Source organism: Mercenaria mercenaria, chromosome 1 (genome assembly GCF_021730395.1).
Source record: "Mercenaria mercenaria strain notata chromosome 1, MADL_Memer_1, whole genome shotgun sequence".
Lineage (NCBI taxonomy): Eukaryota > Metazoa > Mollusca > Bivalvia > Venerida > Veneridae > Mercenaria > Mercenaria mercenaria.
Genome location: NC_069361.1, coordinates 86,189,214 through 86,211,313, shown reverse-complemented (window position 1 = coordinate 86,211,313; position 22,100 = coordinate 86,189,214). Strand labels below are relative to the sequence as shown.

General features: G+C 35.6%; 1 protein-coding gene and 1 long non-coding RNA gene across 3 annotated transcripts in view; one reads left to right on the top strand and one right to left on the bottom strand.

The window, feature by feature from the left end:
- Nucleotides 1-571: 571 nt before the first annotated feature.
- The window catches only part of LOC123531647 (carbonic anhydrase 7-like), a 45,484-nt gene continuing 23,955 nt past the window's right edge, over nt 572-22,100 (bottom strand). For both annotated transcript variants that reach the window (XM_045312790.2, XM_045312800.2), the window contains 7 exons: nt 10,401-10,439; nt 9,864-10,034; nt 9,452-9,597; nt 3,834-3,996; nt 3,329-3,492; nt 1,564-1,639; nt 572-777 (listed from right to left, as the gene is read on the bottom strand). In XM_045312790.2, the coding sequence (XP_045168725.2) occupies nt 680-777; nt 1,564-1,639; nt 3,329-3,492; nt 3,834-3,996; nt 9,452-9,597; nt 9,864-10,034; nt 10,401-10,439 (857 nt within the window). In that variant the 3' untranslated portion in view covers nt 572-679. The remainder of the gene's footprint in view (nt 778-1,563; nt 1,640-3,328; nt 3,493-3,833; nt 3,997-9,451; nt 9,598-9,863; nt 10,035-10,400; nt 10,440-22,100) is intronic.
- Nucleotides 11,814-20,274, top strand: LOC128559950 (uncharacterized). Its single transcript, XR_008372806.1, has 4 exons — nt 11,814-13,011; nt 13,806-13,862; nt 14,265-14,291; nt 17,577-20,274. It is a non-coding gene; the product is annotated as an uncharacterized LOC128559950 (long non-coding RNA).

Here is a 22,100-nt window from a genome sequence, read left to right as displayed (position 1 = left end):
CTGGATAAACAGAAATCCCACAGGGGTCCGTAAAGGACCAAGGGTACATTGATAATTTTGGAGCTTCATCAAATCGCTCAAAATGTCATTTTTGATGTTGTCTGAGAGTGTCAGTATATGCCTCAGATGTAAGATATAACCGTATTTGAGAGCTGCAGACCTAGACATTTCAGAAATATTTTCAAAATAAGTTTCGTATAATAAATGTTGTTTCTACGGAAGAGTGAAAGGGCCATCAGACGCTAATACGTTTTAGTACGTTAAGGCTGCGGAAAGGATATGTACAGGTGGAGGAGTAAGAACTACACATACTTATGATACTGAAGCAGACTTAATTCGTTTGTTATTAAAACTTCAGAGTGAAAGGAACAAATTAACGCGGGAGCACAATGAAGAAATAAATACTTACCTGTTATTCTAGAAGACGCAATTTGAAAAAGAAAACAAAATTAAACTATTTCAGTGTAAAACATTCACTTCTCACTTATTTCATGCATATTGATTGACTGGTAATACATAAAATTGAAGTTTATAGTTTAAGTCATAAGAATAATGAAAACAAAGTGACTGATCAAATGCTTCAAACTCTATTTAGTAAATCTTGAACTGGTACTGTGTCTAAATCCTGTAAGACAGAAATTCTGTAGTAAATATTTAAAAAAAAAATCCGCGTGTCGATTTACACTGCATGTAAAATCTGGTAACTTCTCTCGATTACTCTTCCATTCAAAGGCTGTACTGGTCTGAAGTTATCCACTAAGGGTTCCCGTCCTCCACCTACAATGAGACATTGATATGTACTGCAGTACTGTTGTTTTATATCACGTTTAAATTGGAGAATGGTTTAACAAGGTAATTGGAGTATTTTCGTCAGACGTACTCGTTCGAATGAGATCTGAATAATGACATAAAAAGAGTACTGTAAAAATTAGATACGCAATAAATCACCTCAAATATCTACAACACGCTTTGGCAGCGATAGGTATTGAATTTTAGCTCGATTTTGATGAAAGCGCTAAGCTTATTTGAACCACTCTCGAGTCCACCTCCTTGAAAAAATCTAGCCCTGATATCAGGGAATGTGTTGGGGTGACCCAAATGAGGCTCGAATTAACTACACCCGGTTGGGCGACCGACAATCTAACCACTAGAACACCGCTACATATTGGTGTTTGGTATAGTATGTATCCCCGTTTTGGTGTTTTGGTGACAATGAAAGTCGCCTCGATTCCAATTAAAACAATATATTTTACACTCAGTACAATTACATCGGTAATGTCCTATGTAATTCTTGATGCTCGAATGCCGATGTGAGGTATACAAACAATTACGGTCGAGCACTGTCAGTGGTATATTGTATAAGCTTACAAATCAATTGTGGAAAGCATAACACGAGTACATCTTTCAGCATTGAGCTTTGAATAATGTGATCGAGCGATGTTTGTTTTAATAACTCGCATAAACATTTTAACTAATAAATATCTCAATAGTCTGCCTACGTAACGTATTTTGAAATATACATAACTCTTAATTCAATAATGTCAAATTTATCTCTGTGTTTACCAGTGGTTTTGATGTTGGTTCGCGGTGATTGATGTATTGCTACTTCTTTTGTCAGTGTCTGGCGGAAAACGTTCAACTGAAATAAAAGTATATAGGTGTAAGAGCAGGGTGTCGTTGAAAGGGAGAACAATCTTTTGTGAATATATATATTTCCTTCTTATTTATAAGACTATACTGAAAATATTATCCTAAAAGCTCATTTGGCTTTTGAAATATTCAACATCATCTACAGGTCCTACAAAACATTTGTACCCTATTGAAGATTCGTACTTGGGGTGGGTGTGAGGGTGGGGTGGGTGTGGGGGGAGGGGTGGCATATAGCGTAGCTGCTGTCCGTACATCCAGTTAATGCATTAAATGACTTTCTCTTAAAACTCAACAGAATGCAGGATTTATTGTTTAAAATACCAAAATATTTCAAGATGGGGTTCCCCCTCGAAAAGTCTCCCCCATTCTCCTACACCCTGGTTTACATACACACGTATATAATAATGTTAATATACTATCTAAGTTAGGGGTGCGCCCAATGCATCATTGTTCATCAAGAACTGCAAGTATATATTTCTTAAGCCTAGAATTATTTTAGAATTTTTCTGCTCGCAGCGCTCGCAAATCTGGTATCAGTAGTATTATATTAAGCGGAAGTCGAGGAGAGAGCAGAAAACAGCCATACAAGTCCAGAGGCCAGGGCATGCATAACATGTTTGCAGGTAAAATAATTATATAAAAAAGTAGGGAGGGTATATCTAAAAAAAATACATCGAAATGCACCAGAACTGTTCTGCAATTCATTTTTTCCCCTAGGAGCATGCCTTTCCACACGAAATCCCCTCATCTGTCCCAAACAACATCTTTTAGGTTTCAATTATATAATTTATGTATATGAACATTAGAAGCATTTTTCTTTTACTTTTTTTGCTTAGAGAAAATCATTACTGTGCTCAAAACAAGGAACTGTAATTTAGGTCAAATTGCTTCTTATTAGAAAATTTAATCAAGGATACTTGCATTTAGCAATTTCATGTACATTTAGCTATATTATGTATAAGGACAAATCTAGTTTAGTTGGAATAGTTAATGCCGACAGTCTCTTTGAAATTCTGTGTTTTTGCTTAATGTTTACAAATGACAAAATGTAAGAAATGCTAATATTGACAATTCAGAAAAGATAGTAACATAGATATTGTCAGTAGTTTATTCTTTAATGGAAATGATATCTAATGTATCAAATTTGATACATAAACGCTATAGAAAATAATAAAGAATTCCACGAAACTATCAACAGTGATATTTAAGGAATAATGTTGAAACCCAAGTTTGCTTCTGAAGCTTTAATGTGACATTGATGTTTAACAGTCAGTTATTCTGACAAAGATGAACAAAAATAGGCTATGATCTCTACAAAAAGCATGTCCATCTCATCTAGGGGCTAAGGTATCTGAGGTTTTCAGTCTAGGTTGTAGCTCATTTGTCACGAGAAAGTAGATATAATCGGTACACCAACACGGGCAAAAGAAATACGGGGTCTTTCAACAGACATTGAAATCATATCATGAGAAATAGGTTCTGATTTGTACCCGTACTGACGGTTAAAGTATGTGATAATAAAGCCGAGTTGTTACATCAAAGTTGTCCTATGCCGTTCACATCGTTATATATTTCGTCAACTATTACGTATGCAGCCAAAAAGGTCCATTACGGATACACGCCATTAACGCTACATTCAAAAGCAACAGATAGTGGAGACGGATTAAGGTCATGGTACCTGTCTTTTTGATATTGTTAGTCTTCTTTTAAACACGGTCCAGGTAACACTCTCGTAACATCGTGGTGTGGTCAATGATCCATGGTATCTGTAGTATTTTTCTGGACAGTTTGGCAAGAATTCATTCATTGGAACTACGGGGATTTCTACACTGTTGTTCCATTCTGAAAGTGTCGACGTCATTAAACATACATTAAAAACAAGGAGAAAAAGCTGGTGACGATTTTTCCTGCTTTGAACATTCAAGTTTGAAAGCATTAGAATGGTAAGTCTAAACGTGCTTAAAACTAAACGTATCAAGTGTGTTAAAGCAATCTTCTGCTTAAGACAATGAATAAAGTTTACTTATTTCAGTCAAATATTTTTCACATTTGCTGAATTTCCAAAATCTTGACATTTCTAATTAAGTTCGTAGGGTGTAAATTGTATATGCTATCTATGATTTAAACACATTGGAAAGGACGCAGGTGATATTGAATTGGCTGGTACATATCTGAATACTTGCCCGGGTCCCTAATGTATGGAATGACCAGTACAAGTGGTTCTAGTAGTGGGTTATCATAATCTGAAACCCTGAAAAGTATTCCTAAAACTGCTAGCCCATCTGGTTGCATAGCTGCCTCTGCCATACTACGGTACTTTTCTTCGTTCCAGCTTACAATGTGCATCTGAGAGAAAAGACAAGAAGTTTCCATATGATAAAAGAAATCCTTGGCAGACTACACAATCTGTCATTATTCTATAAACAGATATTTTGAATTAATTTTGTCCAGCTAATTACATTTTTGGCCAAAATGTCTGCGCAGATATTAAGCCCTGATCTAACTTTAAGTAACTCAAATTTAAAATCTTCTTTCAGTCAAGTATACCCAACGCAAATAGAGAGATTCATAATGCTCTAATTTGAACTTTTATGCTGATTTTCAATTTCTAGTTGAAGCATAAAAGTGCATTATAAACCTGTTGTATATCTCTTTTTAATACAAAAAGAAAGCATGCACATTTTCATTAAAAACAGGATTATTTACGTCACGTCAACATTTTATTTGGAAAGAAAATGAGGAATACTGGTCTACTATTGCGTATAAAAGACCTTGCAGAATCAAAATTATATAACAGAAAGGTGTTCCGCTTAATTAACATTACTCTGAATTGATAATGTACCGCTCAGAATAACGGTGTTACATTAAATAAACACATCAAGAATCGATCATTATGCGTGCACAATTACTCAATAGACGTCTATAAACCCTTAAGATATTCCGTCCCGTATTTTTATTATGTTAAAACGTAATTACATCATGACGTCATATCGATCTTCTATATGTTGATTGAAACGTGGCTTCCATTGTTTACTTTTTACATGGAATATATACTAAGAGGATCTGTCAAAAATAACTAATCACTGCCTCTTAACTTTTATAATTGTAGAATAAACAGCTTAATTGTTTACAACCCTTCAAAATAATCTCCCTTGCGTGAACGCACCGTCGCACCAGTGTGACACAACGAAACAAAATATGACAAAGCATAAAGTTGTTTGCGTTGGTTGCATACCATAAAGAAAGCTTTCAATTTTAAGTGTTGGTGCATGTGCCAAAACGAAATGAAAATTTTCATTACGTAGCGTTGGCGTACGCGTGGCTATGTAACACAATTTTGTATGTAGTCCTGATGTGCAAAAAATGAGAGAAATCTGAATGTGTTTTTCATCTTGGCATGCACGTCAATTTCACAATATAAAATCTTTGTATGCAAGCCGACACGCAAGGACGATGTTTTTTCGTTTTGGCGTGTGAGCAAACTCGCAAACATGAAACCTTCTTCGAAGACGCACGGTCAAACATGAAATAAAGTGTTTCGTACTGTCGCGTTCTATGTTTCCTTTTGTCACATGGGCGTGCCTGCCTAAACATCACATAAACTTTCAAAATTCATTATTGCGGGTTGGCGCACGCACCGGGACGAAACAACGAAAGAAATTCGGTATTGGTTCATGAACAAATTCAACTATTTTGTTCATACTTACACTGAATTCATAATTTAAACATGCTCATTGGTAATTATTTCACTTGAGTAATGGTTGAAATCTCAAACTTTAAATTAAGACCAAAATGCATGTATTAAATATAGTTAAATGTAACTCTGAGATTTTGTTGTTTGTAGCATTTGTAGCATCCTCTAGGGCATGTGTGGTAAAAATAAATTTGATTTCTGAAAAATTATGCTATTCATTTTTAAAGTCGCTATATAATGATTGTACAAATGCTTCATTTTATCTAAGAGCAAAACGAAAGGTACTCGAAATGCTACTCTCTGATTGGGCAGTTAGAAGTCTTATGTCATGTTGGAATTATGAATGTTTTGAAACAGGACTTGTTCTGATATTTAGCAACGTTATACGGGACAGGTAGCTCCTTATGTAACTACCATTGGATTTTCGTCTAACACGGGAAATCAGCCTGAGGGAATTCTTGCGTGCTTACCGCATTTAAAATTAAGTATGCTATTAAATGTAAATACTAGGTGCATACTGTACAGTATATCAACCGAGAATGAGGTCTTTCTGTATCGGAAATATTTGTCAAAAGCGACATGTGACATGTTTTGCGAAGCCGGTAGGTAGGTCTTTGCTTCTCAGAAAGGCCATTGAACGAGACCGGATATCCATACTTTCAGACAACTTGTCAGATTGGCCATTCCTACAGAACAGAAGGCTAACAAAGTATCTCTAGCGCAGAATACGCACTATACATACTGTAACATACGTTTTGTAACTTATAATACATATGTTTCAAAAGTGCTCGTTAAGTCACATGTCCACCATTTACATTGTATCCGAGCGGTCAAATTGATGTTTTAGATATAATTCCAAAAACTACTTCTCCGAATGGAGTGAGTAGAACAGGGAATAAGAGCTAGGCGGCCATTCAAAGGGACTTATTCTGACACCAGGTCACCGACAACAGCGGGAGCGATGGGTCCGCCGGCACCTGCGTACGACACGGGCTGAGTGGTCAAATGTCCTGTTTACGGGAGAGAGTCGGTTTAAGTTGTAACACAACAACAGAGGATGCGAGTGTACCGTATTCGAGGTCAAAGATTGAACGACGCGTGTTTGTTTCAATGGGACCAATATGGCAGTGGTTCCGTGATGGTATGGGACGGAGTGCCATTACACACCAAGACAGACCTGATAGTTATTCGCGGAAACCTTAGTGCAGCTAGGTACCAGCAGGACCTCTTTGTTCCTGTCGCAATACCACACATACGAGCCTGTGGATGTGGCATGCAATTGTTGCAAGACGGAGCATCGGCGCAAACCGCTCGTACAACACAGATATTTCTGCAGCAACAGCACGTGCGGCAGCTGCTTTTCCCTACTAAGTCAACGGGTCTCAGTGTTACTGAGCACCTGTGGGACGAGCTGAACAGACAGGTAAGGAGCCGACCCGCAGCCGCTCGCAATCTCCGTGAACTGGAACATGCCCTTGTGCAGGAATGGAGGAATATTCCCCAGTGGTGTATCCGGAACAACGTGCTGCCGATGAGGCAGAGTTGTGTGCATGTTGTGAAAGCCATGGGAGGACACACGAAGTATTAATTATTTTGTTTTAATTACTAGGACGTACAAACTGTTCTGTGATTCAGTTACTTTTCACAATTTTGCATTATGCCATTTTATGAATTCGGATTTTACAGTGATATTTTTCATTTGTTTAGTTTTTAAAACTATGTTTATCAATTAAGATTTAATTACGGGGATCAAAGTCTAATGCGTTTAATCAGATACAGCAATTTCATCATGAAATGATAGTAGTACGGATTTTGTCATGGAAACTTAGGTCATATACTAGTACTACAATGCTGGGTCTGATTTTTTCAGATCGTTCAGTACGACTGTTATATTGTGTTACTGGTACTGTCTAGTTTTTCAGCTAGAACATTTCGGCTTGAGTGGTTCCAAAACTGATGCTTTCATAGCTTTGGGTATAGAATAACCACTCTTTGGATATGGTGCCTGATTTTTATGTTTTGTGTGTGTGTGTGTGTGTGTGTTGGCGTTTGTGCACGTGCGTGCCTGTGTGTTTTCGGGTTTAGCGTCTTTTTCAACACGTTTTTCAGTCATATAAACGACGGTGTCTGCTTGGAACAGTGAGCACAATGCCCAACTTTAAAGTGCTGTCTGACAGGAATATCACGCCGTAGACACGTGACATGATACCCCACCCAGTCACATTTTACTGACACCGGGCTGACCAGTCCTTGCACTGTCCTCGTAACGCTGAGTATTTCAATCATGTAACAGCGGGCAGTTAACCTAACACGTGTTCCTGGATTATGTACCAGTACAAATCTGTTCTCCGCAAGTAACTGCCAACTTCCTCCATGAATCAGAGGTGTAGGACGAATGATTTCAGACACAATGTCGTTTATAAAGTCGTCACGGAGAACATACGCCCCACCCGGGGATCGAACTCACGATCCGTAGACCAACGCTCTACCTACTGAGCTAAGCGGGCGGGCTGCCAAGTGAGGAAGCTACTAGTACTGTTTTTTACGTCTTTTGTATGAATCGGCCAGGGATCATACCCACGACCTCCCGCACTCGAAAAGGACGCTTTACCACTATGCTACCGAGGCGGTATCTTTTAATTTTGTCTTATGGCAGTTTCTGTGATATCGATATCTGTGATATCCATAACCTCAGATCCCCTTTCTAAATTTAGTTTATTTAGTTCTGCCAAATGTTTTTCTCGTTTAGGGCACACCCATCCTTTAAACTGGGGATCACACGGTGCTTTTCATAGTGTTTCATTGAAGGTTCCATGTACACTGTTGTATCAACACATGTAAATTGTTTTTTTGTACTTGGAACATATGTACGGATGTCGAGTTCTGCTAGAGGACGTGGACGGTAGCGTGCATTTCCACTACCGTCTATGAACATGCTCAATTAAACTAAGCCTGCAGCATTTTCAGCTTTTGTTGAGGTGAGCGACCTGTGGAGTGTCTACGTTTTCTATGTTATTGTCGTAACGGCGTTGTTTGTGCCGTGTGTCGGCCGTAAAATGTTTCCGCGTACATTCAGTCAAAGCTTTTATATTCAATCTTTTCAGATTGTTCAACACGACTTTTATGTTGTGTTACTGTTACTGTTTAGTTTTTCAGCTTGAATATTTTGGCTTGAGTTCTGTTTAACCCGGGGTTAGAGGGTGTGGACGGTATCATGCCTTTCCACTACCATTCATTAACAGGCTCAATCATACCGAGCCTGCAAATTTTCATTTTGTCGCGTTGAGTTGCCATTTTTTTTAAATTTTACAGTGTTAAGGTTATACAGTAGTAAAAAATTCTATATGTTCGATATAAAATTAGCAATCTTCTGAGAGCTTAACACATAGCCAGGCCTATTTAAAAAAAGGATTATTAGCCTTATGTTCTTAAATGACTTATAAACCACCAAAGAACACAAAGAAAAGTAGGGGTCATGTATCTTCTAAGACAGATGTTTTGTCTGACAAGTCAACACTGGAATATCTTCCAAACTGACAGCTAAAACGTGGGAATGAACACACATGTGTTGTTAGGTTTGTTTACATTTTTTTTAAAAGCAAAAAATCTTCTTGAAAATGCTACCAAAAAGTCAGGTAAAGGTCCACAAAGAAATAAAAACCGGTCCTGGCTTACATAAAACATGAAAATGCCACTTTAACTGGGAAAAAATGGAGGATTATTTCTTTCCGCCATTATCCGACTAGCCCGGAAGTGCTGCTTGATTACCTATTTAGTACTATTGTACCTTGACAGAAAATAGTTTTCTTCTTTTAAATATGACCCCTCCTTTTCCTTAGTTTTTTATCCAGCTGCTTCAAGAAAATGTAAGTTAAAGATACTTAGGACTGGCCCTGGTGTGCTCTGCATCTTTTGGAAGTTTCTCAATTTTATATAGTATAAAGAAAACCAGCTATTTAGTATGGTTATGCTGAAACAATGGAGCGGGTGCGGAAGATTATATAATCGGGAAACCGAATTCTCTGAATATTCATGTAAAAAAAAAAAAGAATCTTGAATGTCTTTCACTCTTTTTATGTACATGTAAACGTTTATCTAAATGTTTACCTCCATCGGGTCAGCTGCCTTATAAATTGTATGTTCTGATCCTTTTTCTCTGGAACTTCCCCAATGGAAATGAAACTGGCTAATTCTGTATGTGTATTGAAGACCACCATATGCGAGAAAAAACTGGCCGTCGGTATTAACTTGAACTGATGTAAAAAAACAAATCATATTATTTATGTGATGTCATGTACATTTTTGCATAGTATATATTTTCAAAAGTTATATTTGATATATGTGTTAAAGTAATATATTAAAGGCAATTTGTATTTGTTTATCTGCGATAATTACAAAGTTTCTTGTTAACATGGCGATTTCCTACTGATGAAATGTTTGTCTTGGTAACTTTAGGTTGATAATTGAATATAAACAGAAAAGTTACTTAAAAACAATTACCTCGGAGAATGATACATACTTGAATGTCCATTATTTTTCGCTATAAATTTTGCTGTCTCTCGTTGTGGGTGGTAGAAGACGAAATTTGTTAACTGTCGGTTATACACCGTGTCGATAGGCCGAATGTCAATTGGAGATTGATACTTTCCTGCGCACATGTCAGGAAACAGTTCCGGCCATTTTCCCGGCCCTGTTGGTTTTTTGATTATCAGAAAAATAACAGAAAGTGAATATATCTCTCATATTTATTTGCACACTTTTCATATATATATTTTTCATATGTCTGAATTCAGTTATAGTTAACAGATATTAATTCTGTTTTCAAAAGAAACATATATGCTAAACGAACTGACATCTTGAAATTCTTTAATTTACTTTAATTTTCAATAAAGAATCTACGGCGAGGGTCTTGTAAACTAAATTTCGAGATTCATTTTGAAATTCTGACAACATGTGTAATTTCGGTGTAGCAAGGAAAATGAGACTCGGCACCTATATGTCAATAAATGTCTTTTTATATCGTCGTAAAGTAAAAAACATTGTTAATTGTTCTTACCGTCATTGACACCATAGCTCCAATAGGTTGGAGCCGACGCTGCAAAACAAAGCAATTAATTTTAAGATGTACCAACAAAATGACTTACCATCGAATACTAATTCAAGTCTAGAAAATCCTCAGCAAATATTCTTATATGGGCTAGATAAAGATCTTACTGCGTATGTAGAGCTGCATTCACAACTAAATGTCAAATCTAGGAACATAGATCTACAGAGGCCTTTCCGAAAAAAATAAATGTACACTATGTTTTCATGTTTTATTGCTTCACAAACATGATGTGTTTACGATGTTTGTTTGCCATTTGTAGACATTATAATATTGGACAATTTATGTGCAATATAAATACATCATTACTAGCTTTTATAGATAATGTTATTTCAATCATCGTCATCTACTTAAAACACCGTTGACGTGCAAACGTTATTATACCACAAACATGACAAAGAGGATATTTGTTTGTTTCAAAGTAAGGTCGAAATATATTTCAACGAGTGAACACCATATATTATATTTTAGCCACGTGTAAAACTATTACCCGTTCAACGTCACTTACATTGCGTTATGACGTCACAATATCGTGACATCGCAATATCTATGTTGAAGAAGGGAGTTGCAGTTTGTAGCCGTAATGTTCATTGCGGGAGATTGCACGCGCTGTGGTCACATGATCAGTAGCTGATCAAAATGGCGGCTGCAAAGGGCGCAAAAATGTATTCTAAACGTATTTTTCTGCTTTCTGGTGATAGTTTTAACGATAAATTTTGTGTATATATGTTTATATGTTTGATTTGACCTTATAAGTATACTAACGCAATTGTATGTAAAATATAGACGTAGTCTTCTGTGTAAATTGATGTTGCATTCTTTCAAGTATCTATCAAAACATTCATAAGAAATGAAATGCTGCTGTATTTGGGATTAATTTACCCCCCCCATCCTCCCTCCCGTGCTTAATCCCCACCCCCCTCCTCCTGTGCTTAATTTTACCCCCTCCTGGCTTTATTTACTCCCCTCTTCCATGCTTAATTTACCCCCCCCTCCCTGCCTAATTCCACCCCCCCCGGCCTTAATGTACAACTTGGTACAACCATCACTGACCTTACTGATTTGGCCTGTCAGGAAGACTAGAACTACCAGTACCATTTTTCACGACTGGTACGACGCAACCAAGTATAAAAACCTTAGCCCCCCCCCCCTCATGCTAGCAACTTAGATACTACAACTAAGCAATTGAGGGATGGGTTTGGAGGGGGTGGGGTGTAATTTACAGATAATGGGAAGCGGGGTGCCTTGAGGGAGTGTATTTTGTTCATATATTGTGGAAGCAGGTCAAACCTGAGGATGTCGTACTTTTTAAAGACAAATTGGAGAGAAAGGGGTATTTGGAGGTACCTAATGGGAAGGGGAGGGGGGTGGGGGGGCATTTTGAGGCTCAGGAGGTTGTAGTCCAAAATATTAGATGTGTGTACATATGCATGCTCATTTTACCTTAACATTCACCATTTTACATTTTATTTTCAATTTTCATTTAAGGTAACTAGGAAGTGGGTGGGGATGTAAAATATCTGAGGGAGGTTGTTGGAGTATGAGTGGGGAATGGTGAAATATGGTTAGGTTCAGCTTGCTGGTAACCCCTTTTGCTCCTCCCTCGAACCATGGATGTTGTTCTTTTTTGCTCTTGATATTACATATTACGGCAAAGATAAAGAAGTCAGTGAGGAAGCCATCCAACTGGCTTACAATTAAAGGACGATGGTTCTAAACTAGTCCTGGCTTCCAAAACTCTAAATGCTGTTTTTTTATATATTTTTTTTCATAGTTGCGGCGTTTTTGCTCCCGTCCAAATCCAGTATAAAAAACCGAGCGCGCTGAAGTATTAAGTTAGTTCTAAACATTTGCATGCTTATGACGAAAGAATGCTCTGAAGGGCTCCTTAACTGCCTCTTTTCCTCCACCATCAGAGATGGAAAGTAGACATATTACCTATAATTTGTGTCAGTAAGGCATGCATCTCAACAATAACAAATGAACTGTACCATCTACTGTATTACAATAACTGGGGGGAAAATTCAAACAAGTTAGGTAATTTTTTGTAAGAAAAACTTGGTATTGCAATGATTACTTGATGTATTTATAGTGATGACCTTGATTAATTGGTCTTTGAACCCATATAATTTAAATGTTAATTAACATCTGTAATTTTGTGACATAATTTAACCTTCTAAATGTGAGAACTGGAATGGTATTCTAAGGTGAACATGATGTGTTTCAAAAGTAGGGTAAATTTTTTCCACCAAATATTTAGGAAAATTTAATTATGTTTATCCGAAATGCATACACTATGGGTCCTGACAGTGCAATTTACTTCCCTTTGTGTCAAATTGTTAATTTGCAGGTGGATGTAAGAAAGTTAAGGCTGTTAGTATACATTTCTTTACACTTTCCAAAGAAAGTAAAAAAAACAGTAGATTCACACTCAGATGTTTAATTAATATGTCATCTAACAGAATTTGACAGGTGTATAGAGAGTAAAAAATTTGAGTCTTATTGAGTTATTGTCTTGTTTCAGATTTGTTTGGTTGGTTGTGTGAAGGAGATAGCTTTTCCTGTGAGTTTTTCAAAATATGTATAATGCTACATACTGGTATGTAGTACACTAGTTAGTAATCACAGAAGAACTAAGTTCAAAGTTTCAAAAGTATACATAATACATGTATCTTTACGTTATGTTATAAATAAAATACAATGCAAGGACATGGTTAGAATTGGTAAGAAATTGAGCCAGTAGATAATTATATATTTTGTATCCTTAGTGTGACATTTGCCTGATGAAGTGATACATCTCGAAAGTAATCCAGTTATCTGATCTGTAACTGGTACTAAATTGAAAACATTGATAATTACTTATTAATCAATGATTATCTTACCAGAGGAGCCTGAAATTCTATGTAAAAGCCATGGAAGTTTGTATATGAAAAAAGACACACCCCCACTCCCTCTTCTATAGAAAGGGGAGGTCTATTTTCATATACATACTTTTATATAATGGCTTTTGAATAGAATTTCAGGCTCAAGTGATGTTACTGAGTTTTGAAACAATTCACAATTGATTATAATAAAGTAAGGTGAAAATATATATCCAATGTTGTGTTACAGTATTTGTTATCATCCTTGAAACATACCCACAAAGTGACAACATGAAAATGCTGTTTGATCTGTTGCATTTGAACTGCTTGTAGACTGGCAATAACTTGTAAGGCACCACACCAATGTCTCCCACATATATACTGGATGTTACTGTAAAAACTCCTCTAATGGATAAAGACTTAACAGTACAATATTACATATTATATATTTAAATGTATTGGCATGAGATTGATATATTACCTATATTTTCTTCAGTTTCAGGCCTGTGTTCTTGAAGAACTGTTGGGGTTTGAAAAGGAAGAGCTGCTCCAGGTAATTGTAAAGTAAGATTTAAAGGAAGTTTAACATTCCTGTTTAAAGTTATATTTCTATTTGATGCTTATTGCTCTTTAACCTTTAGAATGTGATTTTCCTATTCTGCTTGCCTAACCAAGGTAGACTTATGGGAATTTCTTTTCTTAAGTAATGAATCTGTTTGATCCTTGAAAAGTGTCTGACAGACTATGTGAATAGTGAAAATTGCATCAAAACTTTTTATGTGATTGACCACCTTCAGTTTAACAAATAGAACTTATAAAGTCAATTGTGGATATTTCTGTTTAAGTTTTGTATGATATCACTGTAATGTTGATGTTTGGAATGAAATGATTAATGTGTTGTTTTATTTTTCAAAGATAACATAAATTTTAATGAAATTTGTTTTCTATTTGTTAGGTTCTGTCAACTGAGAATGCAGGGTTGGTAAGTAAATGTTCAGTAGTATTTTATTTTCACATGTTGTATCAAGACATTCATATTCCAGTAATGCCATAATGAGCCGGACCATGGGAAAACCAACATAATGGCTTTGTTAGCAGCATAAATCCAGTCCAGCCTGCGCAGGGTGCATGCTGTTGCTAACAGTTTCTCTAATTGCAATAGGCTTTGAAAGTGAACAGCATGGATCCTGATCAGACCGCGTGGATGCGCAGGCCGGTCTGGATCCATGCTGGTCGTGGGCACACTATGTTGGTTTTCTCATGGCGCAGCCCATATTTACTTTTTAAGTTTTAAATAGAAAAATGAAAGTTAAAAGTTCCTTGTACATATCATTATGTCTCCCACCACACAGTGGTATGGAAGACATTGATTTACTCCTGTCTGTGTGCCTGCCACAAACATTGTCAGCACTCTTAAGTCAAACATTTCTCACCCAATCTTCACAAAACTTGAACAAAATGAGTTTGCCAATAAGTGCTTGTCCAAGTTTGATAACTAGCCAAATCCTTCATGTGCATGTGCTGTAAGTAAACAGTAATACATATATAAAGGCTGACTTACTATTTAGATGATTAGGCAGTTGTTGGAGACATGAGCTGTTCTCAAAAGCAGCTCTAGTTTAGGGAATAAATTGACATAAATAAAACAGTGATTTTTGTTGAATGAGATCATAATCTGCAACTACAGTGAGAAGGAAATATATTAGTATGACACAGGTTGCACAGCCTGAATGCATACATGAATAAAAAGAAAATTACTTCATTCAACAACAGTTAACTGTTCAGTATATATATATTTTTTCCATTTCAACATGTCAAGGATTATTGTCTGCAGTAATTGCCATCCTGCTCGGAACCATCAAAAGCTGTATAAATCTTTCTTTAAGTTACAAAATTCTTCATACCATTTGTTATGGTGAAATAGATAAAATGCTCTTAATTTTATCATTGAACCATTATTTTCTAAGTAAGACTTTTGTATGATTTACCATTTCTTGGAAAATTTAAATTAAATTTAAAAATAAAACTTGATTTTATCATTTTGACAGGAAGTGTAAATGAAATGTAATGTGTTCTCAATTTTGAGTGTTACAGGATGCTGTTGTCTTCCTATATCATTGTTTGTGTGTTTTTAAGCCTGTTGCAAGCATTAGATTTGGTCTGGACACCAATGGGGATGAACAGTGGTAAGTTGAAATTACTTGTTCTATTTTAGACATGGTTTTTCCCTAGGAAACACAGGACTGGTATATCTGTTTCTGGCATGTGTTCAGACAAACGTTTACTGTCCAGCTAGGTAGGTAAGAAAGTCTGAAGTAGTTGAAAATTATTAAGAATTAAATGCCACTTTTTGGGTGATTATTGATTATACAAGCAGAAATCAAATTTGCTAGTCCATGAATCGTGCTCAATTGCTTGTGACCCTTACAGAGCAATGAAGAAGTCCAAAATTTATTTGAATCTGTATAAACACAAAAGTGGCATTCATTCATATATTTAATATATACATGTAGCTTTACTTTTTGAAATATAGAGAGTTGTCCTTCTCATGTCAGTGTCACACCTTGTGGCTTTGAAACTTTGTCATGATCTCCAATTCTCCATCTGAAGTCATTGGTATGTAACTATATCAAAGATATTTTTTGCTGCATGGTCACAACAATACCATTACACATTGCCATAAAATGCAAGACTTCTCCAGTCTCACAAAAGCTTATACAGAATTATTGTCTTGATTTATACAGGATCAGTGTTTGTCTTATCTATTTTCCATCTTTTGTCTGAAAATCTCTGGTATTGTTCTGACCATATACGACAATTATTAGCTCAACTGTTCGAAGAATAGTCTAGCTATTCTACTCACCCTGAACCCATGAGTCAGCCATGCTAGCTCAAGGTCAAGGTCACAACTTAAGGTCAAAGGTTTGAGCCTATCATTTTGTGTCCGCTCTATATCTCCTAAACCCCTTGAAGGATTTCCATCAAACTTGGGTGAAATGATCACCTCATCAAGAGGATGTGCAGAACTCATGAGCCATGCTGGCTCAAGGTCAAGGTCACAAATGAGGGTCAAATGTTTCAGCCTTCCATTTTGTGTCCGCTCTGTATCTCCTAAACCCCTTGAAAGATTTTCATCAAACTTTGGTCAAATGATCACCTCATCAAGAGCTCATGAGTCAGCCATGTCAACTCAAGGTCAAAGGTTTTAGCTCTGTCTCTCCTAAACCCCTTGAAGGATTTTCATGAAACTTGGGTCAAATGATCACCTCATCAAGACGTTGAGCAGAATTTATGAGTCAGCTATATCAGTTCAAAGTCAGGTTCACAGCTTAAGGTCAAATGTTTATCCTTTCACTATCCATAACAGTGGCGGGGGATTTAGCTGTCCTTCAGACTGCCTTGTGGACTTAGAAAATTCTGGTTAAAGTTTTGCTTGCAAGTACATACAGCTATTACTAAAAGGCATATAACTTTGAAACTTATTTCTCTAAATCAATTACCAACCTCACTGGGGCAAGTCCCATAACTTATGACTTGTATTTTGAGCAAATTATGTCCCCTTTTAGACTTAGAAAATCCTGGTTAAAGTTTTACATGCAAGTTTCTATCTCCAAAACGTTTTTTTGAAATTGTTTCATATTTGGCTTATAAACTATTTTTATGGAACACATTATTCAATATGAATGCAGGTTTTTCTTTTCCTTTAAAACTGATCCAGCCAATAAATTTAAAAACTTCAGGTATGGAGAGATGCAGCATTCATGTGACTTGAGAAGAAGTTTAAAACTTGAAGCTTTTGAAAATGTAAGGAATGTGTTGTTAAAAAAATACAGTTATAAAACATATGAGGGAACTTGTATAAGGTCAGATAATTAATCTTTGCTCTTGTCTCGGGCCTTTGTTGCCAAGTGGTTAAGGCCGCTGACTTCAACCCACTGTATTTCTGATGGGTATTATTATTATCACTCTTTTTTGCACCCTTGTAATATAATTCCTTCGCATACTTTGTACAAAGTTTTTGAATTTGATGTGACAACAAATCATTTTTTGTCGTACAAGAAATTGAGTGCTTCCTCATTTTAATGTAGTATTTATATAAAGGACGTTCTCTTAATCGAAGCTGTCTGATTGTATTACATGGCATGTAGAATAACTCACTAGATATTTGTTAGTCAGGAATTACAGTTAAAAATAATATGGGATAATTAATGTGCAGTTGTACTGTTGTTATAATCACCTTGCAATTATGCTGTTACATTTATTGTAGAATGAGAATATGGGAAATGGTCCTCAACCAAGGAAGAGAATGATACAGTTGTTGTATGTATGTATTATGAAACATTAATGATGCAGACAGTTATTATGAATAACTACATTTATATATTTTTTCTTCTGTAGAATATTTCCTCTGTTGAACAGGTAATGTATAACTGATGAATGAGTATGCCTTAACAGTTCTAGTTTTTATGTATTTCTGCATTGCTTTTTTTCAAAGCAGTTTGAGTGTACACAGATTTCAATGTATATCACCTGGCGTTGAGTAAAAATTATTTTTCGAAATCAGTGCTACTAAAAAATTTCAAGTTTACCAGTGATTTTTAGTGATGTATGCATGTATATCATTATATGTTGTATTAGCATTGATTTGAAAGAAAAGTATTTAGTTCCATATCCTTAATTGCACTCACGTGCTAAACAGAGGTAATGTACTGCATTTTAACTGTAATACTTAGAATGAATATCAAACATAGCTCCACCTTCGGATAATAGGGGGGCTATACTACTTGCCCCGGTGTGGGCGTCAGTGTTAAAGTTTTTTGGCAACCTTTGTTTTTCTGTCATATCTTTCTTACTATTCCTTATATCATACTGTAACTTTACATAAACATTGAACAGCATACAAACAAAGTATGTATAGGGACTGGGCCCATTATACCCAAGGTCAAGGCCACCAAGGTCTTATACTTAGTTGATTTTTAAGGTTAAAGTTTTTCGGCAACCTTTGTTTTTCTGTCATACTTTGTTACTTTTGCTTATATCATACTGTAAGTTCACATAAACATTGTCCAGCATACAAACAAAGTATGTATAGGGACTGGGCCAATTATATCCAAGGTCAAGGTCACCAATGAGTTATACTTTGAATTATTTTCATGTTATTTTTTTTTTGAAAGCTTCGTTTATAGACATATCTTTGGTACTTTAAAAGATAATGACTTGATATTAAAAGTATTTGTTTATAATCATTTGCATGTGTGGCTACATACCCCATAACTCTAATTGTGTTTTTGACAGAATTATGCCCATTTTGTACTTAAACTTTTTTGCAATCCTTGCTTCTGGATTTTACTTTAATGCAATATAAGATAAAGACTTGAAACTTAAAATGTATCTTTATCATCATCATCTGCATGTGTGGTAACAATCCCCATAACTCTGATTTGTATTTTTGACTGAATTATGCCCCTTCTATTCAATTTTTTACAAACTTCATTTTCTGGACATAACTTTGGTACTATATAAGATAATGACTTGAAACTCAAAATATATAGAGGATATTTGTTTGTTTTGAGTGAATATGGAATATATCTCATTGAGAAGTGAGAAAATTTCAAATATTTCACGAGCGCGTAATGTGATGTACACAATGTAATGAGGGGGTGGAGCTATATCTCTCACAGTGTGAAAATATAGATTTCATATTGTCACAGTGTGAGTGATAAGATATGAAAATATTTACCTGATAGAATACAGTATTTCATTAGTTAGCATAAAATAAATTTTTATCATCATCATCTGCATCTGTTGTAACAATCCTAATAACTCTAATTTTTGTATTTGATGGAATTATGTCCCTTGGTGTATCTTCCTTTTAATGTAGAGGTCTCTTATTCAGACATATATTCATTTACTGTCAAATCTCCGAATAGTGGAGTGCACAGTCTTACGGACAGCTGTTAATATGGAAATAACAAAGCCACTTTCTGATTGAAACTAGCTGTAATACAGATAATGAATTTTGATGTATATACAAAATTCTGTCAGTGGTGATAAATGTCACGCAGTGATATACATTAACTGTGCAAAGCTATGAAGTCTTCAGAAAAAGCAATGTCATTTAAATTGAAAGTTACCTTGTTTTAACTTAAATGGTTAATATTTTGTTGCCAAAGTTTCGTTTTTAAATATCAATAGAAGTACACATAAAAACTTGCAATGACCTGCCATGAGTCAAAGATGTAGTAACAGCACAAGTAGCTATGGAATGGAAAAATCAAGCTTTGTTTCTATACTAGTTGTGTGATGCCATGTCTACAGATTTGGTAAGTGATAAGGGCAGTTTCCATGCAAATGTCCAAGTTGTAATGAAGCTAGAGAACCAAGGTATGTCTTCAGATATTGATACATGCATGGGAAGCCATTTGGGCAGAACAATCAACATTATGCACTCATAATAGCTTTTCCTCTGGAAAGAAATGTACATCAGGAAAGTTGTTTTGTATCATCACATTCATCAGTCATTCGGGGTAGAGCAAGCCTGTACCTGGCATGACCCAGCCTTGCCTAATAAGGAGAAATGGAAATAACAGTGGAGTAATATTCTTTGCACTTACTGGGTTGTTTCTGGCACCTGTTATGTTGAAAAGGGTGTCATTCACAACTTTGCTTGTGCTTAGAAAACTGACTACTCGAGTAGCTTTTTTAATTCTGTTGGTTTCAGTTTTCTTTTTCAGTTATTACATTATGCTGTAGTTGTTAAATCTTATTCAGGAAGTATTTCATTGAACAGCAGAGAAACAGCTCCGTACTATTGCATGGAACCCAAATAGCAATATCATAAAAAAAAATTGGATGACTTCTGTAACTCAGTGTATTCAAGGTGATTTAGAAGATCAGTGTGTAGTATGATCAAGGTAAGTATTCTGGCAAAAATGACCATTCATTTCTTGAATATTCTACAGTTACTTTCATATTCACTATTTCTTCAATGATCAATGCTTGTATTGAATTTGTTTAAGAAAATAATATATCTCATGTAGTGATTTGTCGCTGAATAAATCATGATTTTGAGTTCAGATGCGAAGGAATTACATCACGATGGCACAGCCTGAGTGTTATAATAATACGTATCTGAATGACGATGATTTTATTCTAGAGCAAATCACTAAATGAGATATATAGAGAATCATTAGTCATCGGTTAAGATCAGAAAATCCCAACCCTAGGGCGCACCGCTCGAGTCTTAAACGAGGCTGTCCCGAGGGTTGGGATTTCCGATCTTCACCGAACACCAATGATGGATTTTATTTCTCACTTACCACAACAGAAACAATAAAAACAAAACATGAAAATATGAAACTATTTAAAATGTGGGAAATGGACGTCAGTGAGCAGAAGAGACGTCATGACATTTCAGTGACGCACAATTACAAAGTTCCGCTTTAGTTTTATCGTTTGTAGGGTAACAGTACCTTCTTATCATAAAGTAACGAATTTTGAATCGAGAAATACACTATAAGGAACGGAGAGAAAAGATAAAGGTACCTGATTTTTAATTATTTTACATACATAATATGTATATTCAGTGTATGAAGTAGTCCGTCACAGGAGTGTGGAATAACCCATGTGAGATAAGATTTTCCAGCATTTCTAAAAATAGAGAATTTTCTGTCTGATAAGTGAGAAATATTATTTCGATTCTAACACATTACCAAGGATTTTAATGTACATCCTTGATGACATTCATTAAATATTTGTCCGTTTTGAATGAGTTTATTTTCAAGTGCACCGCTATGCTGTTTGACGCTGTGATGTAATAATTGTGATGTCAAAAAAAAAGAATGATACAATAATTCGCTGTTTTCAGCTTTTTTTTTCAATAGGAAAATTAATCAGTTTGTGTTAGAATTATACATTCACTTGGTCAACACAGGAGACAAACATTTATGGGTTTATATCTCTGTTGGAATTGTACCAGTATTTGAATTTTATACTGATTTTCAGCTGAACTTTCCTTTTGATATTGAGAGCTATCTTACTTTATCTGGTGTCTTTGACTGTTCCGTGTCCGGGCCATGAAACCTTTTCACTGTCTCTCTGTTATCTCCACATGGATTTGTTACAGATTTAATATAGTCATCAATATCATAATACATAGTTTATGACACAAGGGCTGTAAGTCTCACACCAAATTGTCTGTATGAAGTATTTTGAAATTTGGTATGCTCACACTTAGAACATTTATGAAGTATAGTTATCATGAATTTATAATATATATCCTTCTTTCAAAATGAACAAATTTGAAACAAGCAAATTTATTCATTCAAACAGTTACAAACTCATCCGCAGCATAAGGTTCTAAAATCCCCCGATAAGAATCTCCCACCTTGACGTTGGTTCGGGGGCCTAGATCTACGTGTATGTTGTGAAATATTTCATGAAGATGTCATTTCAGTTCCTGGAAGACCTTTTAATTATTGTATTTCCTGACTAAGTGATACAATTGTAAGATTAACAAATACAAAAACAATTACAAAATGTAAATTTGGGCTTAATTAAATGGATATGGTATGAACTTTTGGTAGTTGTATGAACTAAATATGAAATATATGTACATTATTCATGTTTTCTTTTACATGAATATGAATATAACCATAACTGTATGATGCTACAGAATCGTACATCAGAGCAAGCCAGGGTATGCTATGAAAACATACAGATAGGTCTACGAAGAGGAGAAGTACAAATCTGATTTTGCTCAGGCAATACATTTATTTCAAACTTAAATAAC